Here is an 18,605-nt window from a genome sequence, read left to right as displayed (position 1 = left end):
CTAGTCATGGAGAATAAATTGCTTCCTACTTGCTAAAAGCACAGGAATTTGTTTAGGCTACTTTCCTGTACACCCAGATTTGTTCAATGTCCCCACTGCTCTGGATGTGTTCATTGCTTATACATGCCCAGGGCTTGGTCCTAAGACTTTCTTTCCCCATCGATTAGGTACAATCTACTTATTTAGAAGGTCTGTATGACATCTTTGTGATTATACTGAAACGTTTTCTTTACTGAAACATTTCTTCAGTTCCACACACCAGTCACTATATCGTGGCAGATAAATGCTTCGCATGGGTGACTGTCATTCTGATAAAATGTCACTCGTATGCAAACTCTTGTCCTACCTTCCATGTTTGTGATAGACGTCAACACAGCTCAAATGGATCCTCTCCGCCCTGAACCTGCTTATTTTGCTGCTTGTATCATTCCTGAGTTCTAGGTTAGCATGAACATTTATTTTCAAAGATGGTTTGTTTATAAGTTAAAAAGAAGCTAAATAGTTTCATGCAGTCATGCCTGTAGCAGTGGTTAGTGTTGCTCTCCCCAATACACTACAATGTGGAAGACAGGTAGCTAGTGGGAGGCTGCTGTATAGCAGAGCTTTAGCTGGGTGTGCTCTGTGATAACCTAGAGGGATGGGATAGGGCCTGGGGGTGGAAAGGGGAGGGGATATATGTATGCATAATAGCTGATTCAGATTGCTGTCCAGCAGAAACTAACACAACAGTGTAAAGCAATTATACTCCAATAAAAAAGAGGTGATTAGTGATTTCAGCTCTTTCCTTTACAGTGTCTCCTTGTATTGTCATTACATGATCCTGATCCATTGAAACTTGCCAATTTCCCTACTCACTTAACCCCCTCTCTACTCTTTTTGGCTTCTTCACACCTCGTTTCTTATAGGAGACAATTCTCTGATTAGGCTATCATAACTCTAGTAGTTGACAAGACTACACTGCTTTTAATGTGTAATCCACACATCTATTTTGAGCCCGTATTCTATGTCTGGCACTTAGCTAGGCACTGGATATGGAATGATAAATAATATAGGAAGCTTCATAGCTGTTAAGGCTGAGGGTACTGGAGCCAGACCACCTGAGTTGAAATCTCAGCTCAGTCTATTAGCTGTGTGATTCAGAGCAAGGTAGTTAGTCTCTCTGTGCCTCAGGTTTCTCTCTGTTAAACAGGGTTAATAATAGTACCTATCTCATAGGGCTGTTGAGAATGTTAATAGAACATCAGGATCATAATATGTGTTTAAGAAATGTTGATCTAAAAATGATATAGGCACAGCCTCTGCTCTCATTGACCTTCCAGCTTCATAGAGGATATAAAAAGTTACTAGGGAATTAAAATATGGCATTAAAAGTAATCTACTTTATAATAAATGTAACAAGGGTAATGGGGACACCAAGGAGAGAACCTAAGTAAAATTTGACCAATAAGGAAAAGCTCCAGAAGAGCTTTTATTTGGATAGGGGTGTGTGTGTGTGTGTGTGTGTATGTTTGTCTGTGTGTGTGTGTCTGTGTGTCTGTGTGTGTCTGTGTCTCTGTGTGTGTGTCTGTGTCTGTGTGTCTGTGTCTGTGTGTCTATGTGTGTGTGTTAAGGCAAACATAAAGACACAAAGGTCTGAGAAAAGATTGTGATGTATTTGAGAAACTGAGGGATGTTCCACCAGACTGGGTTGTTGATAATACAAATTATGAGAGAAGGTCATAGACACACAGGGACCAGATCATCTGGGCTCAGTGAGTTTAAACTTTATCCTAGGAAGTTATGCTCTTAAGAAGGGAAGTGGTATGGCTTATGCTTTAGAAAGATAATTCTGGCTACAGAGTTTACAGTCAACAGAAGGGCAAAGGCAAAAAATCTGGGTGTATGTCACCACCCAGGAATGCCTGAATGAAAGAGATGGAATGGGAACATTCAGAGTTGTGGGAATTTATGAGATATTTAAATATTGGGACTGAAACATTTTGGGAAAGTCAAGGATGATATTCAAATTTCTGACTGGGCTACTTATTAATTGATGCCTTGATTCCTTGAGTTGTGGAATTTATGGGGAAGGAAGATTTTAAAGGGAACAATGATGCTGTGTTTTAGGTGCCTAAGGGACATCCAAATGGAAGTATTCAGTGGGCAGATTTTTAGGTCTGAAGAAAGGTGAAATATTAACACAGATAGAGAAATCATTTACTTGGGCAGAGGAAGGAAGGTTGATGTTCATGAGGCATAGCAGAAAAGTAAAGAGGAGAAATAGAGACATTATGTAGGTATTATCCATTGAAGGAAACCATGAGTCTAAAGAGTCAGATTGTCAAGTCAAGTCACTGAAAGTTCAGAAGGGGCTGGTAGAGGCATCAGAAAAGAGGAAAACAGGGAAGAAGAAAGGTTTCATTCTGGGAACAAACTTGAAATATACCATGTGTTTTGTATATATTTCATTTCAAAACTTTGCAGTGTTTTGCTTTTCTAGGGGTATATTTCCTGTCTTGCTTTCCCCAAATCCTCCTGTGTAACTTCAAGAGGAAAGTGCAGGGCTGGAAATGAGCATAAAGAGCTGCCCCCCTCAGGCATTGACGGCAGACTTGACTGAACAGAGCAGATGTGAAATTTCCTTCATAAATAAGAAATTAGCTAGTCTGACTAAAAATACTCTATGAATTTGATAGAGAATAAATAGATACATACCTTGTTAGATTAGCCATTTTATTATTTTTTTTGTCTTAGGTACAATTTTAATCTTCCTCAAGTAAGAGCTGTGTTTTAATAATAAAAAAAAATAGAATGTCTGATACGCCACAGTGTCAAAATATAATACACAGCTGCAGATTTTTTTCTAGAGTTATTAAAATTTGCTTTGATGCTTGCTTTACATCAGAATGATTTTGTGGGAATCTAATTATGTATTTTCTTACACAAGAGAGTGGAGCACAGCAGAAAGAACACAGGCATTGGCTGCAATAAAGAGTGAATCCTGGTGTCTGGGTGAACAAAGATTTCCAGATTATCTCTGTGAGAAGTTTTTCTAAGTTTTGGCCTTAAAACCAAGTTGTTTATAAAGATAATGGGCAGAAACAGTACAAGCATTTTCATCTTTAATTTATTCAAAACAATTTACAGCAGAGAGCAGAGAATGAAATGGGGAAAGACATGGACACCAGATAGTAATGAAGATACAAAAAATATTTAGTAGATAAATGAATAGTTGGGAGCTAGAAATCCATAAGCTGTATGTTAGAATTAGCAACACAAATATCTCACTGCCTTGTACCCTCTTGAATTGTTTATCATAACCATATGTCTGGAAACCTATACAACTCACTATTAACTATGTGGAAATACCATTCTGGAAAGGATTCACATTCAATCTCACTCTCACGTATGGCTTTAGATAAGCAGAAAACACATATAAGTTGGACAAGTGATGAGTATAAAAACAAAAGTAACTTTTAAGCTTAAATCTAAATAATCTGCATTAGGCACACACACAAATATATATTTATATAAAATATTTTTACACATATATATTTATAAAATATGCTTATATATCTTTATACAATATTTGGGCTTCCCTGGTGGCTCAGCTGGTAGAGAATCCACCTGTCATGTGGGAGACCTGGGTTTGATCCCTAGGTTGGGAAGATTCCTTGGAGACCCACTCCAGTATTCTGGCCTGGAGAATTCCATGGACTGTATAGCCCATGGGGTCACAAAGAGTGAGACATGACCGACTTTCAATTTCACTTTTTACTCTATATAATATTTATATATAATATAATCATATATCTTTATATTTATATTTCATATATATATATTTTCCCCTTCTCAGTTGCATGGAAACTATTATCTACTACTGGAGTAGTGATGACTATTCTATGGTGGACTATAAGGAAGACTGACAATCACGTGAGTCTTGGTTTTCCCTCTGTGATACATGACTTATTTAATGATTTACGTATTGTTGTTGCGTTGGGTATAAAGTTCTTCATGTTTAAAATGAAGATGACCTTCTTTTACAGGACTTCTGGGAAGATTAATTTGGAAGGACTGATATCTGAAGTTCCAATACTTGGGCCAACTGATGCAAAGAACTGACTCATTGGAAAGGACCCTGATGCTGGGAAAGATTGAGGGCAGGAGGAGAACAGGACGACAGAGGATGAGATGGTTGGATGCCATTACTGACTCAATGGACATGAGTTCAAGTGAACTCCAGGAGTTGGTGATGGACAGAGAAGCCTGGTGTGCTGTAGTCCATGGGATCACAAAGAGTTGGACACGACTGAGCGACTGAACTGGACATTTTTATAGCAGTGAGTGGTATGAATAAAGTATTAAATGATTGTTCTCATCCATTTCTCTATATGTAGTGTTCTCTTTTTTAAAATGATACAATTTATTTATTTATTTGGCTCTCCTGGGTCTTAGTTGCCACATGCAGGATCTTCAATCTTCATTGTGGCATGCCAGATCCTTAATTGGGGCATGTGGGATCTAGTTCCCCAACCAGGAATCAAACCTGAGTCCTCTGCTTTGGGAGCATGGAGTCTTGGCCACCGGACCACAAGGGAAGTCCTATTAGGGGGTTCTTTGAGTTTACCATGGAACTTAATTTATATTACCACTGCTCTCTCCAAATTCTCTTATTTTCCTTCTATCATCATGACCACCATCTCACTACCATTTACAGAAGACCTGCTCTATCAGAGACATATAGCAAGAGTCCCAAGAATTTTACTGATGTTACTTCATTTATTCCTCACAGCATTAAGTGGTATATCCCTATATTCCATATTTATCTTCTTCTTCTATTTTTTTTTTTTTTTAGCGGAGGAAGAAACTGGTTAATAGTATAATTTGCTTAAGTTAACAGCAAGGGAACACCAGATGTTTAAATTTTGGTCCTCTAGTTCTAAACCCTGTTAGTCTAAAAATGTCAAATAATTTGCTATTCAGTTCAGAATTTCTATTACCTGTTGTGTTTCTTGATATTATGTGGTATTTAGGCACTGCCATGGGTTAAACATACATATATACAGTACACTGTATGTAGTTTCAGAAGCTCTATAGATTATAAGAGTTCACCAGACAATTGTGCAGCAATCTAAATTCCTAGTGGGCAGAGACTTTTCTTTGTCTCGAAATCCCAGCTCAGGGACAGCAGGGGGGATAAACTGCATTTCAGAAACTTGAAAAAGCTTCACAAGTACTTGTATGAGACGTTTTTGTGTTATCTTTTGGTTTGGTTTTTAGAAGCTCTGAAACTTTATTAAGCTATATTATTATTGTTGTTGTTCAAATATTAAATTAATACTATCTCATCTGATAACTGTACATTTTGTGTGCCTTTCCCTAATTCTCCTTTAAATAATGATTATCACAATTACAGTATCACTTTAACATAATCTTTATTAACTCTACTACTGCAAATGACTGGAAAAAGACTTTCAATGTAAATTAACTGAGACATATTCTGTTTAATAATTTTCTGTTGCCTAACAACCAAGACTTGAAAATAATATTCATTTTTAGGGTAACTTGGGAACAAATAGGACTCATTGAAATATACTTAACCTGCAACACTCATGCAGTGCCTGAGCTTGATGTTTTGGTTAATGACTTAAACCTTGAGGTGAGGGGAGACCAGCTGCTCACCATCTGTTGTGTGACCACTGGGAGAATTATTGGATGCTCTAGGATTGGGCTCATAAAAGTCTGTGAAATGCTGACCTTAAGATAATATGTTTGAAAAGAGGAAGGTATAATATGCATAGACACATTTTAGCATGGATGAGGTATAAAGGCATTCTTAAAAACAGAAACATAATGTATCATATTTGATTGACAAACTAAAAGGCATAAAAATATAAATAAGAGAATAGATAATATGGATCTTTTTTTATGAAAACTGTTTCACTAGTTCTTTATTTCATTCTAACCCAACAGCTGTGGCAATATGACCTATTCTTTGTAAATGAACTAAGTGAATTGTTGAGTGACTGAAATGACAGACCACAAAAATGTGTACTATGATATTATCTACAGATCGTCCATCATACAGTATGAATGACAGGTCTTCTGTTTTTCTGACCATATTTTAAAAGACAGAATATGTCAAAGTAGACAGTGAACTGCAACATGTTGCAACATACCTGTTCTCAGATAGGACTATCTTGAAAAAAAAATCTCAGTTTTATATAGATAAATATGAGTACTGGACATAAGTGCTGTATCTTTATAAGTTCAAGGGAAGGGAAGTCGCTCAGTCGTGTCCGACTCTTTGTGACCCCATAGACTGCAGCCTACCAGGCTCCTCTGTCTGTGGGATTTTCCAGGCAATAGTACTGGAGTGGATTGCCATCCTTCTCCAAAGAATGGACTTATTTCATTAATACCATTCTTAGAGTAAGATCTCTCTTCAAAGTAAGAACACTTCCTTTTGGATATCTGATCTGATGTATAAGCATGCCTAGTAGAGACATAAAGTCAAAGAGCATTCATCTTTGCATATTTTATGGGATCAGATTTGCCCACTTCTTGATTTCCCTTTGTGCTCATAAAATTCAGTGCTGTGCAAGAACTCATTTTTAGCAGCATAAAAAATATTTTTGCATTATGATTTGATTTTAAACATCTTGCCTTTGTTGCTTATCTCATAATGTTTTTCTATCTTGAAAGATACAAAGAATATATTCTGTCATAGTTTTAATATGAAATATCCCCAGTTTATTTATAAAATGTGATTGAATATTATCTTTTATCACCAGTTCATATTATCTTTTAGTTGTGACATTTACATTGCCTCTATCTTTTATTTTACATATCCCTGCATGAAATAAAAATTCAATTACTCAGGAGAGATGTTAACAATGTGCTACAACAAATTAGAGGCTATTAAAGTAGTTTTGATAAAAGTATAATCACAAAACCATATTATTAGTTCTTATAAATATTCTGGGGTCAGAAGAAAGAAAAATCTTTAACAGCTAGTCTAAAGTTTCATAAATTGACTTTTAAGCATGACTAGATCATGCAAATAGGGAGTTCTTAGGAAGAGGTGAGCAAAATGCACAATTAAAAATATTAATAACATATTAGATTATGTAGGTGTTATATAAGATTAGATTATGTAGGGTTATTATAGAAACTAGCAATTTGCTTAGAGGAGATTATTAAATGCCAATAATGTAAGTTATATTAAATTAAAATTGTTTGATTTTTATTTTGTGAACATTTTAAAATAGAGTATGCACGAGTTCATTGTATTATATACTGTAAATTTCTATAAATGTAGCAAAATAACATTAATATTCCTCCTGCCACTAAGCTAATAACAGAAATGTAATTATTTTGTTTGCCGTTATTTAGAATTTCAAGTTTTAATATTTTTATTGTGCACAGGTGAAGTTACTGACGCATATTGCAAAGAATATTTCAATGAGTAGTTACCTAAGCAGCTGGATTCATCAGGTTGGAAATCCATGCAGTCAGCAAAACCATCACAGCGCTTGTGCACTGGGATACAGCTGTTAGAAGAGGAGCAGGTCAAAGCTCCATGGGAACAGCTCTTGTCGGCTGAAGAAAAGAACAATAATAATCACTTAAAAAATGTATTTCTTCTAATAATATAAGCCAATTTGTTTTATCCTTCATTTCTCGAGCCTTATCATTTAAAAAATTTATTAGAATCTATTCTGTATTGGAGTCCAGTCGATTACGGTAGTAAGAGGTGAACAGCACAGGGACTCAGCCGTCCGTATTCCTGTATCCATTCTCCCTCACACTCCCCTCGCCTCTGGGCTGCCACATAATACTGATCAGAGTTCCTTGTTCTAGCCTTATTTTAATTTTATTTTTTAAATTTAAATTTATTTATTTTAATTGGAAGTTAATTACTTTACAATATTGTATTGGTTTTGCCATACATCACCATGAATCCACCTCACGTGTACATGTGTTCCCAATCCTGAACCCTCCTCCCACCTCCCTCCCCGTACCATCCCTCTGGGTTGTCCCAGTGCACCAGCCCCAAGCATCCTGGGTCCTGCATCGAAACTGGACTGGTGATTCGTTTCTTATATGATATTATAAATGTTTCAATGCTATTCTCCTAAATCATCCACCCTCTCTTTCCCACAGAGTCCAAAAGACTGTTCTATACATCTGTGTCTCTTTTGCTGTCTTGCATACAGGGTTATCTTTACCATCTTTCTAAATTCCATATATATGCATTAGTATACTGTATTGGTGTTTTTCTTTCTGGCTTACTTCACTCTGTATAATCAGCTCCAGTTTCATCCACCTCATTAGAACTGATTCAAATGTATTCTTTTTAATGGCTGAGTAATACTCCATTGTGTATATGTACCAAGCTTTGTTATCCATTCATCTGCTGATGGACATCTAGGTTGCTTCCATGTCCTGGCTATTATAAACAGTGCTGCAATGAACATTGGGGTACACGTGTCTCTTTCAGTTCTGGTTTCCTCGATGTGTATGCCCAGCAGTGGGATTGCTGGGTCACAAGGCAGTTCTATTTCCAGTTTTTTAAGGAATCTCCACACTGTTCTCTATAGAGTTCTTAGTGAAGAAAACATCAATTTACTAAAGTGTCCTCAAAAAACTGTCAATAGAATCATTGTCCAGCTGTGTGCACTGTGTAGTATTATTCACGTATGTATGTATAAAATGCTTTGTGTATGTTTTATGGTCTGAACTGATTTTAGACTAGTCAGTTTCAATATCAAGGCAGATCTCTGTTTGTTCTTCTGTTGCTCCCCTAACATCTCTATATTATGTGCTATTAGCAGAGACTGTCACTTGTTTGAATGTTCATCCGTTTCCACCTGGGTCATAAGCCATGGGTACTCACTGGATATCTGTTAGATCCGGGTGATGATGAAGGTCACTGCTGCCCAAGACACTATGACTACATGCCTTGATAGCACTGTCAATGTATGATGTAGGTATTTCACTACTTCCAGAGTCTGCTGCTGGCTTGATTTCAAGGAGCAAACATAAGTCTTGGGCATAAGACTTTGGTTAATTCAGAAAACTGCCTTTATGGATGCCCATTAAGACTACTGACAGCTCAATGGCAATCTAGTCCTGAAAAGTACTTGACCTTCCTCAAATGCTACTCTTAGTCCTGTAACTGTATTCTTGTATCCCTTATATGAATATTTTAACCCAAAGCTGTTGCCAAAAATTTATAAAAGACTGATCTATGAATAAAGACAATTAAGCTCAAAATTTTCAGGCTAAATTGATAGTTTTAGAATACTCAGGAGTAAACTTCCCCATGTATGGGTCTTGCACAGATTTTGTCAGTTATGTCACAATTTTTTTTTTTAAGTATATTTATAGGTTGGAAGGAGTTGTTTATTTGAATCATCGATTATTGATCAAAGGTTATTGACAAGTTTGATTTGAGAACTTCCTATCACCATTTAATGCCAAGTAGGATATAAAAATGTTTTTAAGAGTATATATTTTCATTGACTAAAACTGCTGGATCTGAAAAATTCAAGTGATACTCTTGATTGAGTGATTCTTCCTGCTAGAACATTAATTCACACCAATAAATAATATTGAGCTGCCTTACTGTAAGTAAGACATTATACTTTGCACTTCCACTGGTAAGTGCAGGAAAGAGATTTCAAAAACAGTAATCAAAACATATGGAGCAACAAAATGAAGATAACACTATAAGAATGATTAATGTTTCAAAGTAAATATGAGAAATGTCATAAGGCCAGACTTAGCTAGAAAAGCATTGGTATAGGTAAGTATGACAGAAACAAGAGATTCCTTTAGTATAGGGAAGTCTGTAAAGGCGGAAAGTAGGAATAGAGTCTTGAGATATTCTTTATATTTTAATTTACATTTTAATGCTTTCAGAGAAAATCCATTTAGCAGAGTGGGAATCAAATCTACAGATTGGGAATCAATACTTTTGATATTGGAACAGTAAGTAAAGCAGTTGGCCTAGGCTAGAGAATTTCTGTGAAGAGGTATGAGAGACAAATCTAAAACCAAAGGCTGGAACCAGACTGTAGAAATAGCTAATGTGCTAGGAGAAAAAGCTAGGGAAAAAGTTCTCTAAGCTTTTCCAAAGGGTAAAACAGTTTTAGGATATACATTGACAAGATAAATAATATTCCAAACCAAGCAAACTAAGAAACAGAATAATTTTCCAACTCTTATAAGATGAAGAGATGTTTGTAAAAAATAATAAAGGATTGTGTCTCTAGAGCCCACAAGCCACATTTACTGAAGCACACATGCCTACAGCCTGTGCTCCACAACAAGAGAAGCCACCACAATGAGAGGCCAGATCATGGCAACTGGAGAGTAGACCCACTAGCAAGAAGACCCAGAGCAAACCAAATTTAGTTTAAAAATATGAATGCATGACTAAAAACTTGCATCAATATACCCATCTATATATGTATACGACAAAGGTCCCCATGGTCAAAGCTATGGTTTTGCCAGTAGTCATGTACGGAGGCGAGAGCTGGACCACAAAGAAGACTGAGAGCTGATGAATTGATGCTTTCAAACTGTGGTGCTGGAGACGATACTTGAGAGACCTTGGTCTGCAAGGAGATCAAATAGTCAATTCTAAAGGAAATCAACCCTGAAGATTCATTGGAAGGACTGATGCTGAAGCTCCAATACTTTGGCCACCTAATGCGAAGAGTGGACTCATTGGAAAAGACCCTGATGCTGGGAAAGATTGAGGGCAGGAGGAGAAGTGGGGGACAGATGATGAGATGGTTGGATGGCATCATTGACTCAATGGACGTGAGATTGAGCAAACTCCGCAAGATTGTGAAAGACAGAAAAACCTGGTGTGCTGCCATCCATGGGGTCTCAAAAAGACACAACTGAGCAACTGAACAACAACAATGTCTGCGTATGCATTTTATCATTGTTTTGCATTGCTAGGAGCTGAGAGATCATACAAGAGGACAGTTTTAAGGTTTTAAACAATGTGTTGAAATTTGTACACAAAGATGATGGTGCTTATCTACTTGTAGAGCATTATTTTGGACCCTTCTTATCTCAGAAACACTAACCCAATTAATATTCCTTAACCCAATTTTTAGTATGACTGATAGCTTAGTTTCAAATTTATTGTACAATGAAAAGTTCTAACTTTAAATGATATAAATGTTCAACCATAGCCCAAGTAGCATTGAAAGACAAAAATATATATAAGAAAACACATGGTTTCAATTTGTAGAAAATTCAACTCTATTCTTTTTATAGAAAATTTACAGTTTAGATAATTTAAAATTGGCCTTTCACTTAATGACATTAGAAACTAAAATCTTAGTTTCTATGGTATGTTAAATGATATAACATTAAAGTTAATGAATACTTATTAAAATTGGGTTTTAAAAGTAGGTGGAAAACTTACTTTTACATATGTGATGAATACTTATTGACACCTACACAGCAAAGGACTGAAAGTAGGAAAACAAATGGAATCATTACTTTCTTTTTATCCATTATTAATATGCCGGTCAGGAAACAACAGTTAGAACTAGACATGGAACAACAGACTGGTTTCAAATAGGAAAAGGAGTACGTCAAGGCTATATATTGTCACCCTGCTTATTTAACTTATATGCTGAGTACATCATGAGAAATGCTCGGCTGGAAGAAGCACAGCTGGAATCAAGATTGCCGGGAGAAATATCAATAACCTCAGATATGCAGATGACACCACCCTTACGGCAGAAAGTGAAGAAGAACTAAAAAGCCTCTTGATAAAAGTGAAAGAGGAGAGTGAAAACATTGGCTTAAAGCTCAACATTCAGAAAACGAAGATCATGGCATCTGGTCCCATCACTTCATGGGAAATAGAAGGGGAAACAATGGAAACAGTGTCAGACTTTATTTTGGGGGCTCTAAAATCACTGCAGATGATGATTGCAGCCATGAAATTAAAAGACGCTTACTCCTTGGAAGGAAAGTTATGACCAACCTAGATAGTATATTCAAAAGCAGAGACATTTCTTTGCCAACAAAGGTCCGTCTAGTCAAGGCTATGGTTTTTCCAGTAGTCATGTATGGATGTGAGAGTTGGACTGTGAAGAAGGCTGAGTGCTGAAGAATTGATGCTTTGAACTGTGGTGTTGGAGAAGACTCTTGAGAGTCCCTTGGACTGCAAGGAGATCCAACCAGTCCATTCTAAAGGAGATCAGTCCTGGGTGTTCTTTGGAAGGAATGATGCTAAAGCTGAAACTCCAGTACTTTGGCCACCTCACACGAAGAGTTGACTCATTGGAAAAGACTCTGATGCTGGGAGGGATTGGGGGCAGGAGAAGAAGGGGACGACAGAGGATGAGATGGCTGGTTGGCATCACAGATTCGATGGACCTGAGTTTGAGTGAACTGCGGGAGTTGGGGATGAACAGGGAGGCCTGGCGTGCTGCAATTCATGGGGTTGCAAAGAGTCGGACATGACTGAGCAACTGAACTGAACTGAACTGAATACACATACAACAAAACATTTTCTAAAATTAGTCCAAATAAGCTATAAATAAAATTTATAGGAGAATCAGGTTTCAAAATGTTTCCTTGGACAATATTAACTTTTGTCACATTCTCTTTCAAACATTACGGTTTCATAGCTATAAAAATACTTATTTCAACCTGTCATCACCCTAGAGGTTGATACTCTTTCTAACCAAAATAAGCATCACAGTGTATTTTATGGCTTTAAGCTCATTTGCTTAGGTAGATGATACATTTAAAATAAACAGCTGATGAATGATGGCTTACCAAAGTTACTTCTATAAAGTAATATCCCTTCTGAAGATTATATCTGCTACATAAGAAACATACACAAAAGTAAAGCATATATGACTATGGCTGTGTATCTATTTACTATTAAAATGAAAGGTCATATATGTAGCAGATTAACATTTCCAGCATTAGAGGAGCTATGGTTTTGTGCCATGAGAATGAAGGTGACAAGCCCTTCAAGGCAGATGCACACCCAGCATGAAGCAGGATGGATATGTACTCTGTCCCTGAACAAAACCAATCAGGACTCTTATTAAAATATCTTAGCTTAAATAATTTAAATAAAACTATAAAAATAATTTAATGTGGAAAGGATAATAATGCTTATATTATTTAATTTGCCACATTAATTCATTTAATTCTTGAATACCTCTGTAAAACAGACTTAACCACTATGATTTTCATATTGAATAAACTGAGGAACACCTTTGTATTAAGCTGTCAAATACAAAGGGTAATCTTTATACATAGGGTGCTGAGATCATAGCTAACAAATTGAAAGTGAAAGTTGCTCAGTTGTGTCCGACTCTTTGTCACCACATGAACTATACAGAGCATGAAATTCTCCAGGCCAGAATTCTGGAGTGGGTATTCTTTCCCTCCTCCAGGGGATCTTCCCAACGCAGGGATTGAACCCACGTTTTCGGCATTGAGTGACAATGGAAGCCCAAGAATGCTGGAGTAGGGAGCCTATCCCTTCTCCAGGGATCTTCCCAACCCAGGAATCAAACTGGGGTCTTCTCATTGCAGGTGGATTCTTTACCAACTGAGCTATCAGGGAAGCAACAAATTGAAAGGCCCCAATAAAACTGTTGATAAAGGTTGGTCTATAAGTCTTAGGAGCACAACCCCACTCCTAATTTTTTGAAGTGGCACTTAACTTTGTAAAATACATCAACCACTTCTGGAACATAAACAAAAAAGTTGTGTGTGCTCAGTCGCTCAGTTGTGGCCAACCTTTGCAACCCTGTGGACTGTAGTCTGCCAGGCTCCTCTGTCTATGGGATTTTCCAGGCAAAAATATTGAAGTGGGTTGCCATGCCCTTCTCCAGAGAATCTTCAGCCCAGAGATTGAACCCACATCTCTTGCATTTCGTTCATTGGCAGGTGGGTTCTTTACCACTAGTGTCACCTGGGAAGCCCATCAATTAAAGTTAGATAGCAGTAAAACTATTCACCTCCCTGTCCACTGGTCACAGTTATCTCTCTTATTGATAGAGAGCATCCATGTGCCTCTCTTGATCCATCTCCATCTTCTCTCCTTGCTCTGGGCCCCAGGAGGTAGAACATCCTTCTTTGTCTTCTAGCTTTGATTGGGTTTGACTGATGGGTACCACCAGTGGGAGGTTAATGCAGAGGAAGAGACTGTGAGATTACCAATGGTTAGCTGCTCCCATTACAAATGCCACGTCCTTTATCAAGTAGCTCCCCTTGACTCTAGATACAAACAGCTGTTCCCTCCTCTCTCATCCTTTGTTCTATGGGTGACAAAAGACCTCCTTGTGGTTTTCCTATGCTTATTATTCCCCTAATAAATAATTCCTTTATTAAAATAGCCTAAAATTGCATAATATCAACATGCCATCTATTTCTTGTCAGGACACTGACTGATACATCTGATGAAATAAAAATCTTCATGGTGAATAGATTTCTTTCAGAGGAATATTAATGAGAAGAATGTTCCTAGTTTGGGGTTATTTTCCCATATCATTAAACCATACTTATTTTTTTCCACTTACTTTAACAAATTGGATATTTTGGTCAAACAAAAGTATCACTAACTGAAGTGACACTTTTATAAAAAATATGTTACCAATGGAAATACATGATTAAATATGAATTATTTTTAAATGTTGGATTCATCATATGCTCTGTTTAAGCATTCTGATCACTAAACATGTAGTTTTATAAAAATAAAAGACTTTTAAATATCAATTGCTATTGATTTTCCTGTATAAAATTTCAAACTTTTCAGAATTCTGTTCCTACAATGCTTAAAAACATGCAAGTCTCACTAAACAAACAAACCAATCAACCAAACCTCTTATTTTGTCCTATATTACAGTCTCAATGCCACCTTCTTGAAGGGGTTTTCTATAGCTGGCTTCCCTCTATGATTTCTCATCTTCTCCACAAAAGGCTGATGTCACAATTCTTTCCTCCCATTCCACAGGGTGTTACCTCTCCAGAATCACAGCAACTACTTTAGCTTTTTCCCAGTCTAAAAATTTTTAGTTCTAATTTTATGTGATCTCACAGAAACATCTGAACCTATGCATACCCTCTGATATATAGATTTCCACCTTTGATTTAAGATCATCATTCTCTTTTGGTTGCCCTCCTATGTCTATGACATCTCCCTGTCTTTTGATTTTTTTTAAACTATACTTTAGATGTTCCTTAGGATTCTGTCTCCCCCCTTATCTTTTTCCTCTATTATCTCATTCACAGCCACAGTCTGAATCACTGTATGCTAATAGCTTTGTATCTTTATATGTCTTCCTTGAGCTCATTCCTGAGTGCCACACATTCATTTCAAAACATATGCTGAGTGTTTCCACGTGGTTATGCCAGAGATAACATAAATAAAACATATTTAAAGGTGAAGCCACATTTCTTACCCTAAGAGGTCCTTCTCTTTCTATTTTTCCCAGCTCAAGAAATGGCAGATTAGCTATCTTGTTGCCAAGATCAGAAATTTGGAAACTATTATTGATTTCTTTCTCCTGCTCTTCACTTGAATATCTCTTAAATCTATTCATACTGTGCATCATACCATTAACCTAATCAACCCCTTACTATTTCAAGTGTGACATCTCCTAACCAGGCACCTATCCTCATCCCAATCCATCCATGTACCACTTAAACACTTACTTATCACTGGCATGATAGCGTGAACTCTTCAAGACCTAGTCCCTGCTTATCTCTCCCAACTTATTTCTACGTTTTTCACCACAGACTCTAGTTATATGAAATATTCTTTGATCACACAATTTCTGCTCTATTCTTGGAACATTCTCACTGGAATCAAGCATTTCAAATTGCCTAATGATTATCTGTCTTTCCAAATTTGGCTCTGCAATCACTTTTCACGTTAAAATTTAGACACTCTGGCACCATAGTTAGGGAGGACTCTATGTTATCCAATAACACTTTGGTTATCTCTCACAGAACTTATCACATGGTATTTCAACTATCATTTACACCTCTCCTTCACTAATATAGAATGTATCTAACAACCTGAGTTTGTATCGGGTCATGTCAATTGGATCATCAATGCCCAATACAATGTGTGGCATAAATTACATCCTTAAAGTCCATCTAGTCAAGGCTATGGTTTTTCCATTGGTCATGTATGGATGTGAGAGTTGGACTGTGAAGAAAGCTGAGCTCTGAAGAATTGATACTTTTGAACTGTGGTGTTGGAGAAGACTCTTGAGAGTCCCTTGGACTGCAAGGAGATCCAACCAGTCCATTCTAAAGGAGATCAGTCCTGGGTGTTCTTTGGAAGGAATGATGCCAAAGCTGAAACTCCAGTATTTTGGCCACCTCATGCAAAAAGTTGACTCATTGGAAAAGACTCTGATGCTGGGAGGGATTGGGGGCAGGAGGAGAAGGGGATGACAGAGGATGAGATGGCTGGATGGCATCACCGACTCAATGGACATGGATTTGGGTGGACTCCAGGAGTTGGTGATGGACAGGGAGGACTGGTGTGCTGCGGTTCATGGAGTCCCAAAGAGTCGGACACGACTGAGCGACTGAACTGAAATGAACTGAATGAAGGTTTGTGAATGAATGAATGATAGTTTATAAAATGCCATTCTAAATTTAAAAAAATGAGTCCAGAAGAAAAAAACTGTTATGCTTGCAATTGTTTAATAAATTGTCACCATCAGATGACAAACCTGTAATTATTGCTCTAGAATTTTGTCCACAATTTATTTTCATGCACTTTTCCCTACAGAGCCATAACTCAATAAATATTTTGGAGATGGAGAAGAGCAATTCGTTCACAGTACCATCTGTTCCTAATGTACACTTATTTCCCTTTGGGAGCAGAATTCCATATATTACTATCTCATCAAATACCAATTTTCTAACATATGTCTAAAAGTATAAGAATATGGTATCTTCTTATGCTTCCCTTTAAATAGCACTGTTATTTGAAGTCAAATACAATATGACTATATTGAGCTTAATCTGATTTCTTTTTTCTTTTTATTTTTTTAAATTTGGCCAAGCCATGAAGCTTGTGGGATCTTAGTTCCCCAACCAGGGATTGAACCTGCGCCTATAGCAGTGAAAGTGCCAATTAATAATCACTGGACTACCAGGGAATTCTTTAACTTAATCTGATTTCTAACAGCCAAGTTCCATTAGAGCCTTGATCAGAACAGGGATAAGTAACTTGGCTTCCTCTTCCTCATTTGCCTCTATTTGCCTCTTACTTGCCTCTAAGACAATATTATATGACCTTGCAAACTGACTTTACTATAGAAAGAATATACATGTAGGAAATAACAGGGAAATACAAAGCCAAGGAAAAGAGATTCACTGATTTAAAGCTAAAACTTTTAAACATACAAAAAAAAAACATACAAAAGCTATCTTACTTTACTTCATTCATCTTCATGCGTTTTGCAATAGATATCATAATTCTGGATGCTCACGCAAAATGGGGCACTGAAACAGCCTTCTATTTTTTTTTTCCAATACCTCCATCTTACAGTTACATTCCAAACTTTACTGCTCCAAAAATAGTGGCCACTAACATATGGCTTATGGAGCTCTATCCCTGCAGCTCATATACAGTGTGATATAACATGAAACCAGACAAAAAATAATTAAATAAAATGCTAGTGGTGCCTTGACTCCACCATGATTATGTGCTCACCTTAAAGATTTGTGTAATTTGTGTAATTACTTAATTAACACTAAAGAAAGAAGTTGATGAATGCAGGACTGAGAATTTTATGTGCATTCTCTCCAATTCTTATAGCCCTGTAAGGGAGGTATAACATGGGTGGTGAGACTGACTCAAATGACTTTCCCCAAATTGTACAAGTAGTAAGTGATGAAGATGAGGTCAAACCAGATGTCCCACCGATTTACTCTGGCATTAACTTTTTTAAAAAATTTATTTGTTTATGGCTGTGCTAAGTCTTTATTGCTGCATGTGGACTTTCTCCAGTTGTGCCAAGTTGGGGCTACTCTCTAGTTGGGGTGCGTGGGCTTCTCCTCACCATGCCCCCTTTTGTTATAGAGCATGGGATCCAGAGCACAGGTTCAGTAGCTACGGCACACAGACTTAGTTGCTCTGTGGCACGTGGAATCTTCCTCGACCAGGGATGGAACCCATGTCTCTTGCATTGGCAGGTAGCTTTTTATCTATTGTATCACCAGGGAAATCCTGCATTAACTCTTACTGACATAATATCTATCAAGCTCCAGGTCTAAACTCTAATTACATTTATTCACTAAAATGGATATTTCCCCACTTACTTTCGCCAGCTTCATGAACGTTTTTAGGGGGAAGAAATTATAATTACATGTCTTTAATCCATCCCGACAAACATTTTAAAAACTAATGGAACTGTAGAGCATCCCCTATATGAATGATTCAGATACAAATATAAAAAGGAGATTAGACACATCTAACAGAGATTAGTATGACTACAAACAAAATGTTTCCAGAAATGCTAAGCAAGGACTGTACACTTTGTCAGCAACATAGCACAAACAACTTTGTTATTGATGATATGATCATGCTAAGACTC

General features: G+C 37.0%; 1 protein-coding gene across 1 annotated transcript in view; it reads right to left on the bottom strand.

The window, feature by feature from the left end:
* Nucleotides 1–18,605, bottom strand: part of MALRD1 (MAM and LDL receptor class A domain containing 1) — a 590,849-nt gene that overhangs the window by 104,768 nt on the left and 467,476 nt on the right. Inside the window, exon 35 of the mRNA XM_068987706.1 lies at nucleotides 7,456–7,581. Coding sequence (XP_068843807.1) covers nucleotides 7,456–7,581 — 126 coding nt within the window. The remainder of the gene's footprint in view (nucleotides 1–7,455; nucleotides 7,582–18,605) is intronic.

This window comes from Capricornis sumatraensis, chromosome 15 (assembly GCF_032405125.1).
Source record: "Capricornis sumatraensis isolate serow.1 chromosome 15, serow.2, whole genome shotgun sequence".
Classification (NCBI taxonomy): domain Eukaryota; kingdom Metazoa; phylum Chordata; class Mammalia; order Artiodactyla; family Bovidae; genus Capricornis; species Capricornis sumatraensis.
The sequence above is the reverse complement of the archived record's forward strand: the minus strand, read 5'-3'. Positions and strand labels throughout refer to the sequence as shown.